This window comes from Mauremys reevesii, linkage group 5 (assembly GCF_016161935.1).
Source record: "Mauremys reevesii isolate NIE-2019 linkage group 5, ASM1616193v1, whole genome shotgun sequence".
NCBI lineage: Eukaryota > Metazoa > Chordata > Testudines > Geoemydidae > Mauremys > Mauremys reevesii.
In genome coordinates, this window is record NC_052627.1 from 36647417 (window position 1) to 36665664 (window position 18248).

General features: G+C 39.6%; 1 protein-coding gene across 23 annotated transcripts in view; it reads right to left on the bottom strand.

Moving 5' to 3' along the window:
• Nucleotides 1-18248, bottom strand: part of CAMK2D (calcium/calmodulin dependent protein kinase II delta) — a 254852-nt gene that overhangs the window by 157483 nt on the left and 79121 nt on the right. For all 23 annotated transcript variants that reach the window (XR_005598922.1, XR_005598921.1, XR_005598923.1 and 20 more), the window contains exon 3: nucleotides 1104-1163. Coding sequence is in view for 13 of the 23 variants with exons in the window: in XM_039539733.1 (XP_039395667.1) it covers nucleotides 1104-1163 (60 nt within the window). In the remaining 10 variants the exon portion in view is untranslated. The remainder of the gene's footprint in view (nucleotides 1-1103; nucleotides 1164-18248) is intronic.

Consider the following 18248-nt stretch of genomic DNA (forward strand, 5'->3'; position numbering starts at 1 on the left):
CCGTGTTTTCAAGCTGTATGTTTACTTGCTATAATAACCCTAATGGAACAGCTCGACAGCATACAATAATAATATTGATTCAAAGTATTCAATGGAACAAAGGAATTTAATCACATGCAGTCATATATTTCAACAGTCCTTTGTGGATTTTAGCTCTTCCCATTTCATAGCAATTACTGTTTAGATTTCTTCTTAATCATCTTCAACATTGCTTTACTATAGAAAGGGATGGGCAAACTGGTTTGGGAACAGTAAAGAAGCAACAAGCTGTATCTAACCAAATCTTTTAAAAAGTTTGAAAATGTTCAAGGGAGTTGCAAGGTTCCTCCTGTCTCTGTGTCTTTGAACTTCCTGTTTTTTGGCTGTGACTCAGTGTTTTGAACTCTCTAGGGAAAACACAAAGTGTTTGAAATTTTGATGGAGATTTTTGAGTGATTCCAATCTCCATTTTGAGCTGTGGTTTTTGAGTTTTTTTGTTCGTATGTTGTTTTTTTTTAAACACTTTGTCATTGCCATTACAGGGGAGGAGACATTACTGAGTATGAGACAAAATCATACTTTTGCTGCTGGGCTACTGAGGTAGCCTAAAGTTGGCTCAAGTGAAGTATATATTCATAGATGTGCACTGAGACTGCTGGCAGATAAACTAGTGTCTCAGTACTCCTCAGAGCGTGATTCCTCATGGCCGACAAAGTTATCATGAGTTCCAATTGGTTCACACTTTCAAGACAACAAGCAACCCAAATCAAAATCTTTGTCAGCCTCTACTGTGAATGCTTGAATGCAGGGACACAACGGTGAGGAGAGGAAGGGTTTTACTCTTCTGTATACATCTTCAACAAAGGGACACAAGTCACAAAAACACCAAGCATGAGCTCAAGGAGATGAAGTCAGTATGGATGGCTGGAGGTGACAGCCTCATAGGACATCACATCTCAGGGGAGCATTATGAGTTTGGAAAGAACTCCACTGTATAAAGAAACCTTCTTTCCAAGTGTTTCCTTTAACTTCCCCCAACTTTCTACCCCTATGAAGCTATTCTATATTTTCTCTTTTAATTTCTGTACTGACACACACCATATAAAGTGATGAAATTTTCTTACCGATATTAGGGTGTTTCAAAAGGCGACAGATTCTAGCTTCCCTCTCCAATTTCTGGTGATCTGCAAGAAAGAGAAACACAATCGTAACTTTTTTGTTTAATCATGAAAAGCCACATCATTCTATATGGTACTGTGAGTTGAAAAACATATGGTACAGTATGTGATGTGATTGTTAAAACGTATCCTCCTTCTCCTATTTAGAATCATGATTGTACATCTAAATTGTATGCCACACTGAATCAAGATACTACATCCACCCCTTGCTTTGCCTATCTGCTCAGCCTATAGTAGTTTCAAAAAATCAAGTTGCCTTCTCAGTGGGAGATGGGACATATCCACACCACGACCTATAATTATCAGATAATAAATTATTATTATAGAATTAATAAGAATGAAGAAGACAGCCCTGAATCTTTAGAAAAATTCTAATCCTAGACTATTAAGTGTTTCAGTGATGCCTAAGGTACTAAGTATGTCACCAATGAAGTGCTAATATTCCATTGTAAAGACAACACTTTTCAACATGCTAGGGCAGGGGTCGGCGACCTTTCAGAAGTGGTGTGCTGAGTCTTCATTTATTCACTCTAATTTAAGGTTTCGTGTGCCAGTAATACATTGTAACGTTTTTAGAAGGTCTCTTTTCTCTAAGGGCTTGGCTACACTTACAAATTTGCAGCGCTGCAGCAGGGTGTGAAAACACACCCTCTCCAGCGCTGCAAATTGCGGCGCTGCAAAGCGCCAGTGTGGTCAAAGCCCCAGGTGCGGCTCGCTCCGCTGTCTGTTATTCCCCACAGGGAGGGGGAGGACAGGACAGGCTGGAGCTTTCTTCCAGCTGGCTGTTGCTTGACACACTTAGTGCTTCAAAGCACTGCCGCGGCAGCGCTTTGAAGCGCTAAGTGTAGCCACAGCCTAAGTCTATAATATATAACTAAACTATTGTTGTATGTAAAGTAAATAAAGGTTTTAAAATGTTTAAGAAGCTTCTTTTAAAATTAAATTAAAATGCAGAGCCCCCTGGACTGGTGGCCAGGACCCGGGCAGTGTGAGTGCCACTGAAAATCAGCTCGCGTGCCGACTTCGGCACCTGTGCCATAGGTTGCCTATCCCTGTGCTAGGGCATTCTACCAACACAGGGATGCTATAGGAGGATTCAGTAGCTAAATGATCAACAGCAGCATCCCGCCCCCACAATGCCTACATTACACTACTTCTCAGTTAAGCTGATTATCTGTTAGCCTAAGGATAACATATGTTCTTTTCCCATTTATTCTTAAAAGGTGTTTCTTTGTTGTGGGTTGCTCTAATGTGGCCCCCATGTGCCAACACAGCCTAACAAACAAACAAGAACTTGTTCATAAAAAGTTATAGATATCAGATGTCTGGAGAAATATATTCTTCTAATGGATCTTGTAATCTTGTTTTCAGGGTATTGTAGGGCAAAACTTCCAAAGAGACAAATGGAAGGTAATTCCTTTCATTTGTTCCTTTTAATTGATGTGGACCAGTTCCTCCTCATAATCCCACCCCCTCTACTTGTTTGTGTTTTTGTAGCAGAATGATGTAAAGCACAGTTGTTTTATAGCTGTGGAGTAACAAGATGAACACATCTTTGAACACAACCTAAGGACAACAAATTAAATTATAGATCTCTGACAACAGCAACAGGATCAGGAACAGAACAGCATCAACATCTATCTCACAAATACTGTCATATCAACAGCATTTTACACACAGCATGCTGGTGCTCAAGGACAACAATGTTGCTATATAAACTAAGGCCAATAAATTAAACTATAGATCTTTTAATGTCATTATCATCATGTTTACAAAGTGTTATAGCCTTATCCTTCTTCCAGAGCAGAGCCCACTTTAGCAGCAGCCCCACTGTGGCTTGGCCTCAGAAGCCAGTGTGCAGATGTTCAAGGGAATATGTGAAGGCATACAAAGGAAAATATAACGAGGATAATGAACAAACAAACAGTAAACTGGAAAATGGAATCGCTCCCAGCCTCCCCTTTGCTGATCTCATATGCAGAAAAAGGGGGAATCAAGTGCAGTACAATCAAATGAGCCAGAAAAAAAGTAAGACAGAAACAACTGTTGACTGACACTCGTTCTAGGTTGTCTTTGGTATCGTCTCTCTGCCAAATGGAATCAACTCTGGCACACTCTCTCTCTCTCTCGCCTCCACTTACTACATGAACTGAAATGGTGACCAAAAAATACAGTGCCTGCTGTGTGTACATAAAGCAATCGCTGACAGGTTTTCTGCACAGGGCTTTTGTTATTCACGCTCGAAGTGTTTCTTCATATTATCCTTCTCCTCCATGTCCTGTTCTTCAACACCAGTTGCACCAGCTGAATGGTCTAGCTTTAGTAATCACATGGATTCAGGCATGTGTGCATTTTAACAAAGACAGTGCCTGTGGAGAGAGAGGTATGCCTGTAACTGAATAAAGCATCTTATGTGCTAAAAAGATAGTTGAAGTAAACAATTAAGGGGCAACAGCGAAGTGTTAAATAGCTACATGAAACAGGGCTGGCCACATATCCCTCTTTACCTGGCAATACAGTGAAGTGTCTTTATGGGTAGACACAACAATGGTAGCTGGCAGATATATCCATCAACCCTCTCTGTGGCCATAGCTTTGGTTGAATCTTCTTGTAGCTTTTGGAAAATCCACACAGTCCTCCAGGCCATCTCCGCCATAGCCATAGCACCAGACCCTGTTGCACATGCTCCTTTTTATGGCATGATGCTGCCCAGCATTTGAACCAGGGCCCTTCTGCAGGCACTTAGTTAATTATTCTTTGCTTCCAGTGGTTTCTGTCCTCTGTGTTTTTAAATCTGAGGTCCTGTAACAGGCTAATGATGCTTGCCTGAAGTTACTTACCTTATTGTAACAAGTTCTTTGAGATGTGTGGTCCCTATCTGTATTTCACTGTGGGGTATGTATGTGCACCATGCACCAGGGTCCAGAAGAATCTTCCAAGCAGTGTCCATTGGTCTGCACCTGCACTCTTGCTCTCCTCCTTCACGAGGATGTAAGAGATGGACTGACCACCTCTCTAGTTCCTTCTCTACCACAAATCATTTAAAGATCCGAAACAGAGGGGAAAGAGGGGAGGCTAATGGAATACAGATAGGGACCACACATCTCAAAGACTCCAGTGACAATAAGCTGAGTAACTTCCCTTTTTTCTTTGAGTGCTTGTCCCTACATGGGTGACTGACAAGCAGTGCTCGGGTAAGAAGGAGGGTGTGAAGGAGCAGGCAAGATATATGGATATAGGATCGCCACCTAAAGGATGCATCATCTCTGGAGGCTTGAACTCAGGTGTAGCACTTAGTGAATAGAGCTGCACATTGCTGCTCTGCAAATGTCAAATAAGGCCACTCATGAAGTGAGGCTACCGAGGCTGCTTTTGCTCAGGCGGAGTGAGCTCTCGCCCTGTGTGGTGGAGATGCACTGATTAATAAAGTAGGATACAGCACTTAGAGGTCCTCTGAAGGGATGAAGGTTGTCCTCTCATTTGTTCTGCTATAGCAATGAATAATGTCAGTGACTTTCTGATCATTTCATTTTTTGCAGGTAAAAAGCTAATGCACATCTCACACAGAGGGAACAGAAGAGACTTCATTCATCAGGGATGTGAGGCTTTGGGAAAAACAAAGGAAACAAAGGAAAGTATAGTGTCTGATTTAAGGCAGACGGGTTGACATTTGCAGGAGACTTAGAACATAAGAATAGCCACACTGAGTCAGAGCAAATGTCCATCTAGCCCGGTATCCTGTCTTCAAACACGATACAGTGCCCGGTGCTTCAGAGGGAATGAACAGAACAGACAATCATCAAGTGATCTATCCCCTGTTGTCCATTCCCAGCTTCTGGCAAACAGAGGCGAGGGACACCATCCCTGCCCAGCCTGGCTAATACAATTGATGGACCTATCTTCCAGTACATCCAATTCCCCCGACAATGAAAAAGTTGGGTCCATTTTCATCAGCGGTGAAGTCCATACTGTTGGCTAGCACAGGAGATGGGGGTGGACTTCTTTCAGTGTCCCTTATGCCTGATGGTCTCAGTCTTCCTAATGAGGATTGGTGTTTCTAAACAGGGTTCTCATGCCTGCTGGGTATAGCTGGGAAAAGAGCAGTAGTTATTGCACATGGAGGAGATTCAGGAATCTCCAAGGCAGCATTGGCAGCATTTGTGGTCACCACTGATTGGAAAGGAACAAGGACAGGAGATGTAGTTTTCAAACCCTGATAACTGGGGCATAAATCTAAACCCTGCACCAGGGAGAATTACCTGCAGTGAGGATTACCGACAACTAACTATCCTGATAAAGCTATATAAAACTATATACAAACATTAAAATTTTTTTAAAATATTTACTAAATGAGGAGAAAGAATCAGTTCCAGACACTGGAGGATTCTCTCTCAAACCATGTAATGGTAAATAGGAACTGGAAAGGCCGGTTTATGACCTAGGTATGATGCATGCGGAGATGAGGGCATAGGTGTGGACCAACAGTCACTGCTTGCAAGATCCTTCTGGCCCCAGGCCTATGGAGCACATGTGTACCTGTAAAGGGGTTTACAAACCCCATACTGAGCATAGGCTGAAGGGAGAGACGAGTCTTTCCTGCTTACAAGCAAGCAACTTGATCACACCTCCACACAGCTGCCAGAACTGCCAATCCATAAGACAGGCACTCACAGCTGTGGCCAACAGAGAAAACAAGAACAGAAAGGGAGAGGGAGGCCTGACACACCAAAGGGACTACAACCCTGCATCAGGCTGCCTCTCAGAAAGCAAGCAGGAAGCAGAAGGAGATTGCAACTCTGGAATTCAAGAGCTGACAGACTCAGTTTAAGGTGTGCATTCAGGAACTGATCAGATTGGAAACAAAGTGAAGAAGGCCACTTAAGAGAAGCGGAGACCCCTTCATAGGCCACACACAGATGTGCTGACAGTACCCCACAGTGGAATACACTTTGGGACCAGCACTTGAAGAAGAACCACAACATATAAGCAGGTCATCATCTTGCTGGAAAGTGTTAAGTGGATTTTGCTGACTCATGTTTCAGATATAAAAGAAGGTGGGTGTGGCCCTCAGGCAGAGACAAATTTAGGTTTGGGGAAGATGGCTCCTGAGAGAAGGAACCTCAAGTGCAGGCAAATCAGGGAAGATGCCTTAGACTAGGAGAAATAGGGGGGATTGACCTGAGACGAAGGCTTTGCCTGGAGTTTCATAGATGTAGTTTTGGAATTAGCATTTTGTTAGCAAGCCAGACCCCAAGGAGGGGTGATTTTATATGGATTGTATAAAAGAACAGCTTTGTTTGGAGTGGAAGGGACATCCCAGGCTTACACATCCATCAATGACCTTTGTGCAACACTTCCCATAACAACATGCTTTTGTAAATGTGACCACCTCTGAAGAGAAACCACCTGTCATCAGCAACTACTGCACAGGCCACAGAACACCAACCCTTCTCCAGGGTGCAAACCTTTGAAGAGAGACCACCTCTTACAAGTGACCACCTTTGCTAACTCCCATGAGTGGTCGCTCTGGACAGGTTTTACTGTATCAGAAACCAGTTTGTGGCTGCAATTGCAAAAGGTAATCAGAAATAGAGAATGTAAATGAAAATGAGTCATGCATGGAGGCTCTTTAGAATCACCCCAATAATGGAAGAGCTTGGACAAACCCCGTGAGAGAAATATTAAACAAACCTCTTACATATCATTCCATTGTGATGATAAAAAGAAGTTCTTAAAAACCAAGTGGATTACTGAATATGATGGGATTATAGACACTGGACATAGTGTCATAATGCCACACAGCATGAGGTTGGCATGCTAAGCATAATCCACAAGGCCCATATGGATACTGAGAAGTGTAAGAGAAACAGCCTGAAATGCTCTATTCTGGCCAGAGACAAACCATGCCATCAACAATAAGGCATCCAAGGGTGGACTCTGCAGTAAATACGGGATATAGAAGGCAAAAGAACAACGGATACCACAGGAGATCACAGTTTTCTCTCAAAGGGATTCCAGACAAATTAACAAAAGCTAATGGTCCTCAATGTACGAGTAGTTCATTCCAGCAAATCTCTTTGACCAATCAGTTGAAGCACACCTTATCAGGATCTTAGTATTCATAATTAAATATGTTAGCAGAAAGGTCAATGCAAATAGCAAAGAATTTCACTGTAAAAGTTCTGCTGAGTTGAACATATTTAGTACTTTTTTTTAGCACACCTCACAAAATGATTTTCTAGGATCACCGGTTCAGAGATTTATGGGCAGAAAATAAAAATCTTTGCATCAACATCTAACAAGCTTCTTGAGCTAAAGAAAAATAAACCTGTAGGAATCACAAAAGTACCATATATACTTGTTCATTAGCCCGTTCATTTATAAGCCGACCCCCAAGATGGTTAGGTAAAAATAGCAAAACTGTATGACCCTTTCATAAGCCGACCCTATATTTCAGGGGTTGGCAAACTTTGGCTCCTGGCCATCAGGTAAGCCACTGGCGAGTCGGGATGTTTTGTTTACCTGGAACAACTGCAGGCATGGAGCCCCTCAGCTCCCTGTGGCCGCGATTCGCTGTTCCCAGCCACAGAGAGCTGAGAGGCTCCATGCCTGCAGACTCTCCAAGCAAACAAAACAACAATGTATTAGATATTCAATTCAATGATTCTGTAGAGTTTTAAATCATCAAATTTTGGTGTAGACCCATTTATAAGCCAACCCTGATGCGTCACTTTTTTACCAAAAATATTTGGTTTATGAATGAGTATATACGGTATCTATCAGGAATCTAGAATAGAAGAAATAGTACAAGAACGCCAAACTCCTATTACAAGTGGAGCTGAATGTTAGATTTCAAATATAAAGTGGCTGGCAACCTACCAAGGTAACAAAGATACCATAAAATCAGGATATAATCCCTTGGTAACCCTAACCCAATCACCTATATTTATAATCTTTGGAGAAAATCTGAATGACAGTTCTATAAAGACTTCCAGTGAATCAACAGATAGTATAATTAGGGATCCTGAGATTGTCAAAGTAAGAGTGGTAATAGAAATCATGTTCAGTAATGCTAATAATTAAAGCATCATCACAGAACCCTGAACAAATGGCCTAAAAATGCCAACAGCACAAAGAGGAAATGCTAAAGCATCAGAAGAAGAAAAGCTATTGAGATGTGGGTACACTGATGAAAAATACACTTGAAACTAAACTTTAAGCAGCTAAATGAAGACCTGCTGAAATGCTGTATGGATAACAAACTCACATAATTAACTGCAAATCCTCTGAAGGTAGCAGGAACTTCCAAAGGCAAATAATGTAAGCTTGAGCATCAATTAAGTCAAAATTAAATAATTAAAAACAATGCAACTCCAACAATTTATTGGGGAATGGGGGGGGAAACCACACCACCGAACAGCTGCACCACAAGATGTCTGGCTCCCTATACAGCAACAATTGTGAAAATAATATTCTACTGTACATTACCTTAGGCAAGCCAAAGTATTTGGTTATCACTGTGCAAATCTGTTTGGCATTATGATATCCTTCTGGCAATACGTTCAGTCTGTGAAAGAAATATGCACTACCCTGCAATAAATTTTAAATAAATTAGGCTAGAGTATTAACTCTAACCGTATGCAATCAAATGGATTTAAAACTTGCTCCTATCGAGTAAGGAACTGTAATCTGCTCTTATCAAATTAAATATATATATATATATAAGATCTAGTTTTAGGCATAGCTGGGATAGGGCTATTTGTAGGTTTTTGTGCTACTATGATCATATTATGTGAATGTTTTTTAAAAAAACATAAATACCCTTGAAAAAAGAACAGTGATCATAATGTTCATTTCATTAGGTTGTGAGTATAAATTTTCTTTGCATAAGTATACATAATAAGAGTACTTCTGTGACTTATTAATATAGACTGGGTCCGTATAGATCATTGTTAAAACTAAGGTCCTGTAGTGGCACCAAATCTTGTATAAAGGGGGTCAAATAAGGTGTCTAAGACAAGGTTATGGTTTGCTGGTTATGATTATGCTATCTGTACGCATGTATCATTTTTATATTTAAAGTTGTAAGTACTGGCTCTATACTGTCTGCATTTCAAACTTGTGCTATGCTGGGTGACACCCCAGACAATTTGGCATCAGCACTGCCTAGCCTGCTTGATGGCCCATTAAGGACCATCAGCTATACAACTGACCCATTGAGAGAAGGCAGATACACCTTGTGACTCAGCAAGGTATGCAGGGTCTTGCCTATGGACAGAGCTCTAAGATTTTTTCTTGCCATGTGACCGAATGCATGTCTTTGGGACAAAGAAAGCAGAGACCACATGACAAGAGACTAAAAAGCTGCTGCAGCTCCTCCATCTTGTCTTCAATCCTGCTTCTTACCTCTGGAGAGACTTTGCTACAAATGGAAGCTCTACACAAAGTACTGATGACCCATCCCAGATGTGGATATACTCCAGAGACTTGATTTGAACCTGCAGTTTATTGTGTTACTGCTACAAGCCTGAACCAAGAACTTTGCCATTACTGTATGTAATTGATTCCATTTAAACAATTCTAGCTCTCATCTATATCTTTTTCCTTTTATGAATAAACCTTTAGATTTTAGATTCTAAAGGACTGGCAACAGCGTGATTGTGGGTAAGATCTGATTTGTATATTGACCTGGGTCTGGGGCTTGGTCCTTTGGGATCAAGAGAACCTCTTTTCTTTTACCAGGGGGTATTGGTTTTCATAACCATTCGTCCCCATAACGAATGGGACTGGTGGTGATACTGGGAAACTGGAGTGTCTAAGGGAGTTGCTTGTGTGACTTGTGGTTAGCCAGTGCGGTAAAACCAAAGTCCTTTCTGTTTGCCTTAGAGGTGGAAAAACCTTGGGCTGCCTGTAACTGCTCTGCTTTAAGCAGTTTGTCCTGAATTGGCACTCTCCGAAGTGTCCCGCAATAACCTCATCGTTACAACTTCCAAGATAAAAAATTGTATATGCCCAAGTAAAAAGTATAATATTAAGTCTCTTTTAATACCACTATTTGTACTATTTTTTTAAAAAATATGAATTTTAGGTGTAAGAATCAAAGTCTATACAAAATACTACAGTAAGTACCATAAATCAACAACTAACAACAAGGGTAAAGAGACATTACTTTTACACAAAGTTTTTCTTTTGGCAAATAAAATTAAACCAGCTTAAAAAATGCTAAGATTGAAACACTACATATTTACTCGTAAATACAATCTTCGTATATCACAATAAATACATGTTAAAGTTACTTCTGACAATATTAAAGAGTGGACAAATTTAAGAAACATAACCACCAAATACACACCAATGTTAGCATCAATCTTTTGGCATCTGAAACTAGACAACTATTTAGGACAGTGTAACTTTAAAGTTATAATACTGTGACACTCATCAATTAAGAAATGTATGTAAAAGAACACTGACAGATTAAAATAAAAAGAATCCCTATCTCTGTTAATAATAACACCTAAAATTAATGAAACAAATAATTTGAAACTCTGTTGGTTTGTCTTCTATCACTTGTCCTATTTCTTTTACTTTTTTCACTACTGTCAGCTTGAACAATGAAAATAAATGAAGCAGTTTCTCCTGTGATCCTGGTTAGTATCATTTTCCGTCTCGCATACCAGCACAAAGTTGCAATAACTAAGTTGCACGCAGTATGGGGGAGGATGTTCAAATCCAGCCCAGAACAAGTTTGCCTTAGAATAAAATAGGAAATATTTCCAATAATCTCAGGCAAAAAATAAAATATCCTGGTGCAGATACTTTAGCAGATGTAAACTGTCATAGCTCCATTGCACTAATAGTACCCCTTTAAAAGATCCTAGGTTAAAGCACTCACATTTGAGCATTGGCCTGCTAAACCCAGGGTTGTGAGTTCAATCCTTGTGGGGGCAACTTAGGGTTCTGGGACAAAATCAGTACTTGGTCCTGCTAGTGAAGGCAGGGGGCTGGACTCAATGACCTTTCAGGGTCCCTTCCAGTTCTATGAGATAGGTATATCTCCATAAGACTAGCACTCAAGGCCTGATCCTTTAAGATGTTGAGTGTCTCTGCTGAGAACTCTAACTCACTCTTTGTTGTGTTGGTTCTACTGGGCTAACAGCAGTAACAACAGCAGTAAAACACTTATAGTTGTATCATTGACTCTGAATACACATAGGTAGTTAATCTCTTATTGTCACTATATAATAACTTTTCAAAGTTGAACCAGAGTCTAAGAACTGACATAATACAAAATTATTCACTATAAACAAACACTTTTGTTAAATTTAACAGACAATAAAACTCAAATGCAAAATTTGACTAAAAATGTGGTCAGTATATTCTTCTATACATAGGACATCATTTCCTACCACACAGCAGAAGGTCAGAATGCTAAACATAATCCACAATGCCCATATGGTTACTGAGAAATATAAGAACAAAGCCTGAACTTTTGTATATTCTGACGAGAAAACAGTATTCACTACGAAGCACAATTTATATCAAATGCTGTAAATTTACCCCCCCCATAACAATTTTACTCTGTAAAATACATTACAAGAAACGGAACCAATTGAGTAGATATCCTAGATTAAGTAAAGAGGTGCAAATACATGACACTTGGCCCAATCTTGTGATGCGCTCAGAACTTTCATCTCCAACTGACGTAATTATGATTTGAATACCATTTAGGATGTGTTTTCTTTTTTTTTTTTAAAATGACATTCTGTACATGTTCTTTCAGTGAACTATATAAATAGCAATAGCACCACTCCAAATGTTAAGTGACTAGTTGAACAAATACAGTGACAAACTGAAGGTACTGAATTCTTCTTGCCTGCTGAGTTTCACATTGCTCACTGTGCATCTTTAATTAGCACTTTCGCCAAAAAGATATCTTTCCCTCATAGCTTATAGTAGTTTCTCTTAATATCTATTTTCTAGACACACTCAAACATCAAATTGCAAGGAATTGCCAATTAATGTATCACGTGGATACAATGGGTGCACCCCGAGGTGTGTGAGTAATCACCACCACCACACTCTCGTATGTCTTACTGCTTAAATATCATGCTAAGGAATGTTCCTGCTTTCCTTGTGCACCCAAAAACTCTCATCAAGTCAATGGAAGTTTTGCATGTGTAAGGAACTCAGGATTGTGCTGGAAAACAAATGATCTATTCATTAGATTTCCTGTCTTTCAATAGCTGCATTTAAAATAATACAAAGTTCTGATACATTGGAACATATTTTGCCCTGTTTTATATGCAATGTTGCTTTCAAAATGCAAAGTGTTTGGGCTGAACTTTTATTAGGATTGTATATGACAATCTAAGCTTGTAATACATGACTTCCTAACTGCCAACAATTGAATTCATTAGTGTATTAATCCTGGTCCTTTGGGGAATCACAGCAAACAATGCCTTAACAGCACATCCAGCTAGATGTACTGCAAACAAGAAGGTCCAATGAAACAGCACACTTGCTTTTTTCGTAGTGCATGATGATTTCATGCTATAAAATGTTCATGCTTTATCCATACTGAGAAGCAGATGTTTGCATAAAATATATCAAAGAATGAAATTTACTTGAAGGCCAAATTACTGCAAACTAAAAAAGGAATTCATCTCATGTTGACAGTGTATAAATCATTAGTGCTAAGACCATGTACACATCCCAGTATGAGGGAGGAGGGGAGCTGAGCAGCAAGAGAAAAATCAGGCTTTAATGCCAAACATATAATCAAAAACGTAACATGTCAAGAAAGAGTTATATACTTATTTCTCTCTCTCTCTCATTTAGCTGTCTATATGTCAATTATAAAAGGATTGTCTACCACCTTCATATTTTTTCCACCCGAGAAGCTAAAAAACAGAGCTAGAATGGTAAAAACTAACACATACACAGAGATAAGAGAAACTCAAACTCAAGAAAACAGTCAGGACAATGCTATTTGTTTTGAGTTTCATTTTTAAAAAAAGCCCTCAAAATGGAAGTGAGGAGCTTAAACATCAGCAAGATAAATCCAGACCTCTTTCCTGTGTTCTAAACTATTTTATTAAAGCAAAATCTTTTTCTTCTGCTATTGTAGACAAACTACTGACATCTATTCACACTAATAAATAGTCAACACGGTGGGAGAAAGAACATGGGCTCCTAAATGATTTAGAAGACAGAAGCAATGGGAACAATAAGATTTTATAAATGGAAAGGGTTTTCTTTGAAAATACTATTTCCTGAGGCTAGATGTAGATAACTTTAATGGAACATGTAGCTCAAGAACATACTGAAGTATATGACATGTTCAGATTCTACAATGACTAATGAAGCTCACAGAAACCTGGAAAAATATACAATATGAAACACTGAATTTGCGAGACTGATTGTATGAATGGTCAGACTTGAACTCCCTCGTGGATTACTAGGAACTGAAGGTTGTACCATTACCATGCATCCTTGTGTAGACGTGCGCTTCGTTGCTCGCGGTACAAAGTCACACACCAGTGCCCCTTTATTTCCCAGTATTTTCCCACCACCACGTATATACAGCTATATACAATTCAATACCAGTCAGGTAGCCCCTTAGGGAACAGCTTGCTCTTACAGCAGCTGGGAGCAACAAGCCCTCACTTCCCTGTTCCTCCCCGCTACTTCCTTCCTGCTAGCTTTATAGGCCTTCCTCTCAGCAGGCTCCCAGGTGATTGCTCTCAGGCTCCTTTAATGAGCTACACCCTGCCAGCTCCAGCCAGTTCCCCTTGATGGGAGCTATGCTAGCAGTTTCTGAGCTATCAGGGGCTGGTTCAGTGCCTCTTAAGCCAGCACCCTGTTACACCTTGACAGTAGATTTTTCCAGTAGTTATTTCCTCCACATAGGCAATATCTTGAACTTGACATATGATTTCTGTGGCAAATGGTTTAAAGAATCCCCATATATGTTTGGTAATAAATGGGCAAATAAATGTAGGAATTTGAGGGGATTGGGTGTTGGGGAGATAAAGCGTAAAGTTTTGGAAGTATTTAACTTATTTATACTGAATATACGAGTTCCTTGGATGAGGTCAAAACACATTTTGTAAGAGCAGAGTTATTAGCACTGCTGTCCTAGCCTTGCTGTCCTAGCCTAAATTTCCTTTTAATATGGTACCCTGTACTTCAAATCCCAAACTGCCATCACAATACGCATGTACATATTAAACTTTCCAACATAAGAACTCCTCTTATTTCAAGTGTGGATGTGTCCCCATTGTAACAAGCAGCTATGCAGAACATCAAGATCATGGTCGGTGCACACAGCCTGAGAACCTAAGTTCTTCATCCTCATCATTGCTAAGACCTCTGGATCTTTAATAAACTTAGTGGTTCATCCTAGAATGCACCTACACCCCAATGCAACCAGTGTGCCCAAAACTGAATAAAGTACTCCAGATGGAGCTTCATCTTGCATTATGCAACAACACAATTTTTCCCTTGCCATTTTAAAAAAAAATAAAATCTTGATTTTACTGGTATTCTTTGAGGCAACTGAACAACATGTTCCCATCTTCATGAGGCTCTCAACTTTTAGTCCCTCACCATTTTCACTGTTATTACATTCCAGAGCCCTAGCCAACAGCAGGCAGGCCACTTACTCAGAAAAAATTATATTTGCTCAAGTTAAAATCACCCAGGCAGCTCACAGAGCATTCATCTTTCTAAAGATCATCTGTATTTGACACTTTCTTTTAACTGTAGCCAACTGCAGGACTTCTAAAGATTTTCAGAGTCTTTCTTTGATCAACTGGACTAAGGAATCCAACCAACTGTTTGATCCCAGTTTGGCTTTCTTCATACCATGCGGGTACCTGAATGGGAGATCATCTTCTTTTCTATGACAGTTTTAGGAATGCAAGCTATTTTTGGTAGGCAATACATCTGCAACCAGAAAAAGCTTCTACACCATTCATTCTGCTGTATCATCTCACCATACCCAGTGACTGGGAGCTGTAACATGCAGGACTGCTTCCAAAATCTTAGGACTTTGGATACAGTGATTGTTATCAGTGACACAGCTGCAGCAGGGAGAGAAGGAAGAAGGAGATATGGCTTTCCAAGACAAGCTACAGAGAGAGCAGATCTTGAATCTCTGAGCTTCATTGTTTTCAAAACTGATCTAAGTTTGGGATAAATTATTTTCTTGACTTAAAACAAAAACAAAGCAAAAACAAAAACAAAACCACTAGGGTTGGTATTTTCAAAAGTACCCCAAAAGAGGTAATTGATAAAAAAAATGCCCATGTGTTTATGCAACAAACTCTCCTTTCTGTATGATTGAGAACCCACACTTCATTAACATGGTTCAGTGATTAAGACCAGGATACAGATCACCCAACGGAGCAGATATCACAGGCAAATTGCTGGATCAAGTGTATGAAAGAGAAATTGAACAGTGTGCAAAAGGTCTAGAGGGTAAAATTGATAACCTGAGTCTCGATGGGTGGAGCAATGCCCACAATGATCCTGTTGTATGTGCTTGTGACACAGAAGGGAATGTCTTCCTTACAGAAATAATTGGTACATCAGGAAATGCACACACAGCAGAATACTTACAAGAAGCAGCAGTAAAAGCTATAAGAAACTGGGGAAAAAATGCAAATGTCTAGTACATGGCTTGGTCACACACAATTCTGTAAATGTATCCAAGATGAGAAGAAATTTAGAAGAGAGTCCCAAGCTAACAACACACGGTTGCAGTGCTCATTTGATGCACCTCCTACCCAAAGACTCCAGTGTTCCAGAAATAAAGGCGAATGTTGTTGAAATTGCAAAATACTTCCCTAACAATCACTTTGCACCAGCTGCTCTGAAAAAAGTGGGAGGAACCAAGCTAACTCTCCCACAAAACATGCTATGGAACTCAGTAGTGGACTGTTTTGAGCACTGTATCAAGAACTGGCCTAATCTGATGACAGTTTGTGAACAAAATTGTGAAAAAATAGATGGCACCGTCACAGCCAAAGTTCTCAACATTGGGCTTAAGAGAAATGTTGAAAACATGCTGAGTACCCTGAAGCCTATTTCTGTAGCCTTGAACAAAATGCAGGGAATAGCTGTTTTATTGCTGACGCTATTGAAATTTGAAAGGAACTGAGTAAGATCTTAAAAAGAGAAATATGCAATGACAGAGTTAAATTACAAGCATTAAAAAAACGAATGGGACAAGGCACTATCTCCAGCTCATTTTCTTGCAAATATTCGGTACCAGGGTCAAACCTTAACTGCTGGAGAAGAGAAGTTGGCTATGACATAGCCATCCAGCAATCATCCCTCCATAATGCCAACTATAATAAACTTCAGAGCTAAGAGTGACCCATTCAAGAAATATATGTTTGCTGATGATATTTTAAAGAAAGTCACACCAGTGTTGGAAAATCATAGTGCTAATGAAGCCTTTCCGTATTAGGCCTGAGTAAACCAAAGTTATGTTATGCTTGTCCAAACTGTGTTGGAAAGCTTACAGAACTCAGTAGACTGAAGGCCGTGTATCTACCTAAGTCAGCTATTTCGCTTATCAGTTTTGTTTGGCTCCCCAAGTATATGTTGGCTCCCCAAAAGTATGCAGCTGTGTTCCCATGTAAGTCTCCAAAGTATTTAGTACAAAGGGTCAATAGATGTATCCTGTCTCCCCCTTATCGTAATAAATGTATCCTCAACAGCTGTGCCCTTCAGAATGACAAATGTATCCTCAACAGCTGTATGTATCTTGTGTCCCCCACAAAATGATATATGTATCCTGCGTACCCAATTATCCCCTAACAGATACATATACAGGTTCTACAGGTCAACCAAATGATGTAAATGAACGTAGGCTAAGTTGTTTGTTACTGGGTATAAAGGTAGGCCCATCTGGCCATGTAAGGTGTGTCTCTTTCTCTGGCACTAGCCGAGAGGAGCACCCGCTCAGCTGACCGATCAATAAAGGGTTTGGTACTCGTCTTCCTGTCTCCGTGCCTCCTTGGTGTAATTAGGTAAGCTCCAGGGGGAAACGAGCCCTTTTGGCTAACACCAGTGAACTGGTGGAAGTCACTTAAGCACTTTGATTCAGAGTCTGTTGAAGGAATAATTTTAACAGCAGTAGCGTCTTCTGCTGGCATAGAAAGAATATTTTCTTCCTTTGGACTAATTCATTCCAAATTGAGAAATCGTTTGGAAACTGAAAAAACAGGAAAGCTTGTTTTCCTTTTCCAGATTATGAACAAACAGGAAAATGAAGGTGAAGACAACTGAATTAGCTGCAGAAGCCAATATTTTAAGTTTCTCATGTTGACCTGGCTGACACAGTCTATTTAATTTTTGGTTTAAAAAAATATATATTTCATTTAACTATTTTAGTTAAAAACAATTTTAACAAAAACAAAACTGATTTTAAAAAACTTGAATGTTTAACTAAATTCAAAAATTCATATGCTTGTTTTGTTAAACTATATGCTTGCTGTTGAAGAAAAAAATCCAGAATACTTAACGTTGTTGTTTTAGTTAAATATTAGGTGGTGTTCTCCTAATACAGCATGGCAAGAAAATCCTCCAAATATTAAAGATTAACCTGTTGAATTGGAGATAGTTCACCTCCCAATGACTTAAAAAATATCTGCTTCAATTACCTTTGGTAAATGAAATAACCAAACAATCGTTTATTTTCTGATATAGCTGTAAAACTAATCTGAAAGGTTTTCAAAATGAATCACTTTAAAAATGTATAGTGTGTACCCTCTAAAAATGAAACCTACATCTATCTCTGAGTTGTGAAGAATATGCATTAAGGTTACAACAACCAACAAGAATGCACTTTTATGTAGAAATCCATGATTAAATCGAGTCTTCCTGACTGATTTAAATCATGGTTTAAATCACTAATTTGATTTAAATCAAATCCATCTTACCACAACTTCTGCAATATTGCATTGGAAGAAATTGGATGGCTCAACAGGCAGGTCCCCGGGCACATAGGATTTTATAGGTCAAAACCAACACCTTAAATTCCATCAACAACCCTTCAACCAGACAGTGCAGATCCCAGAG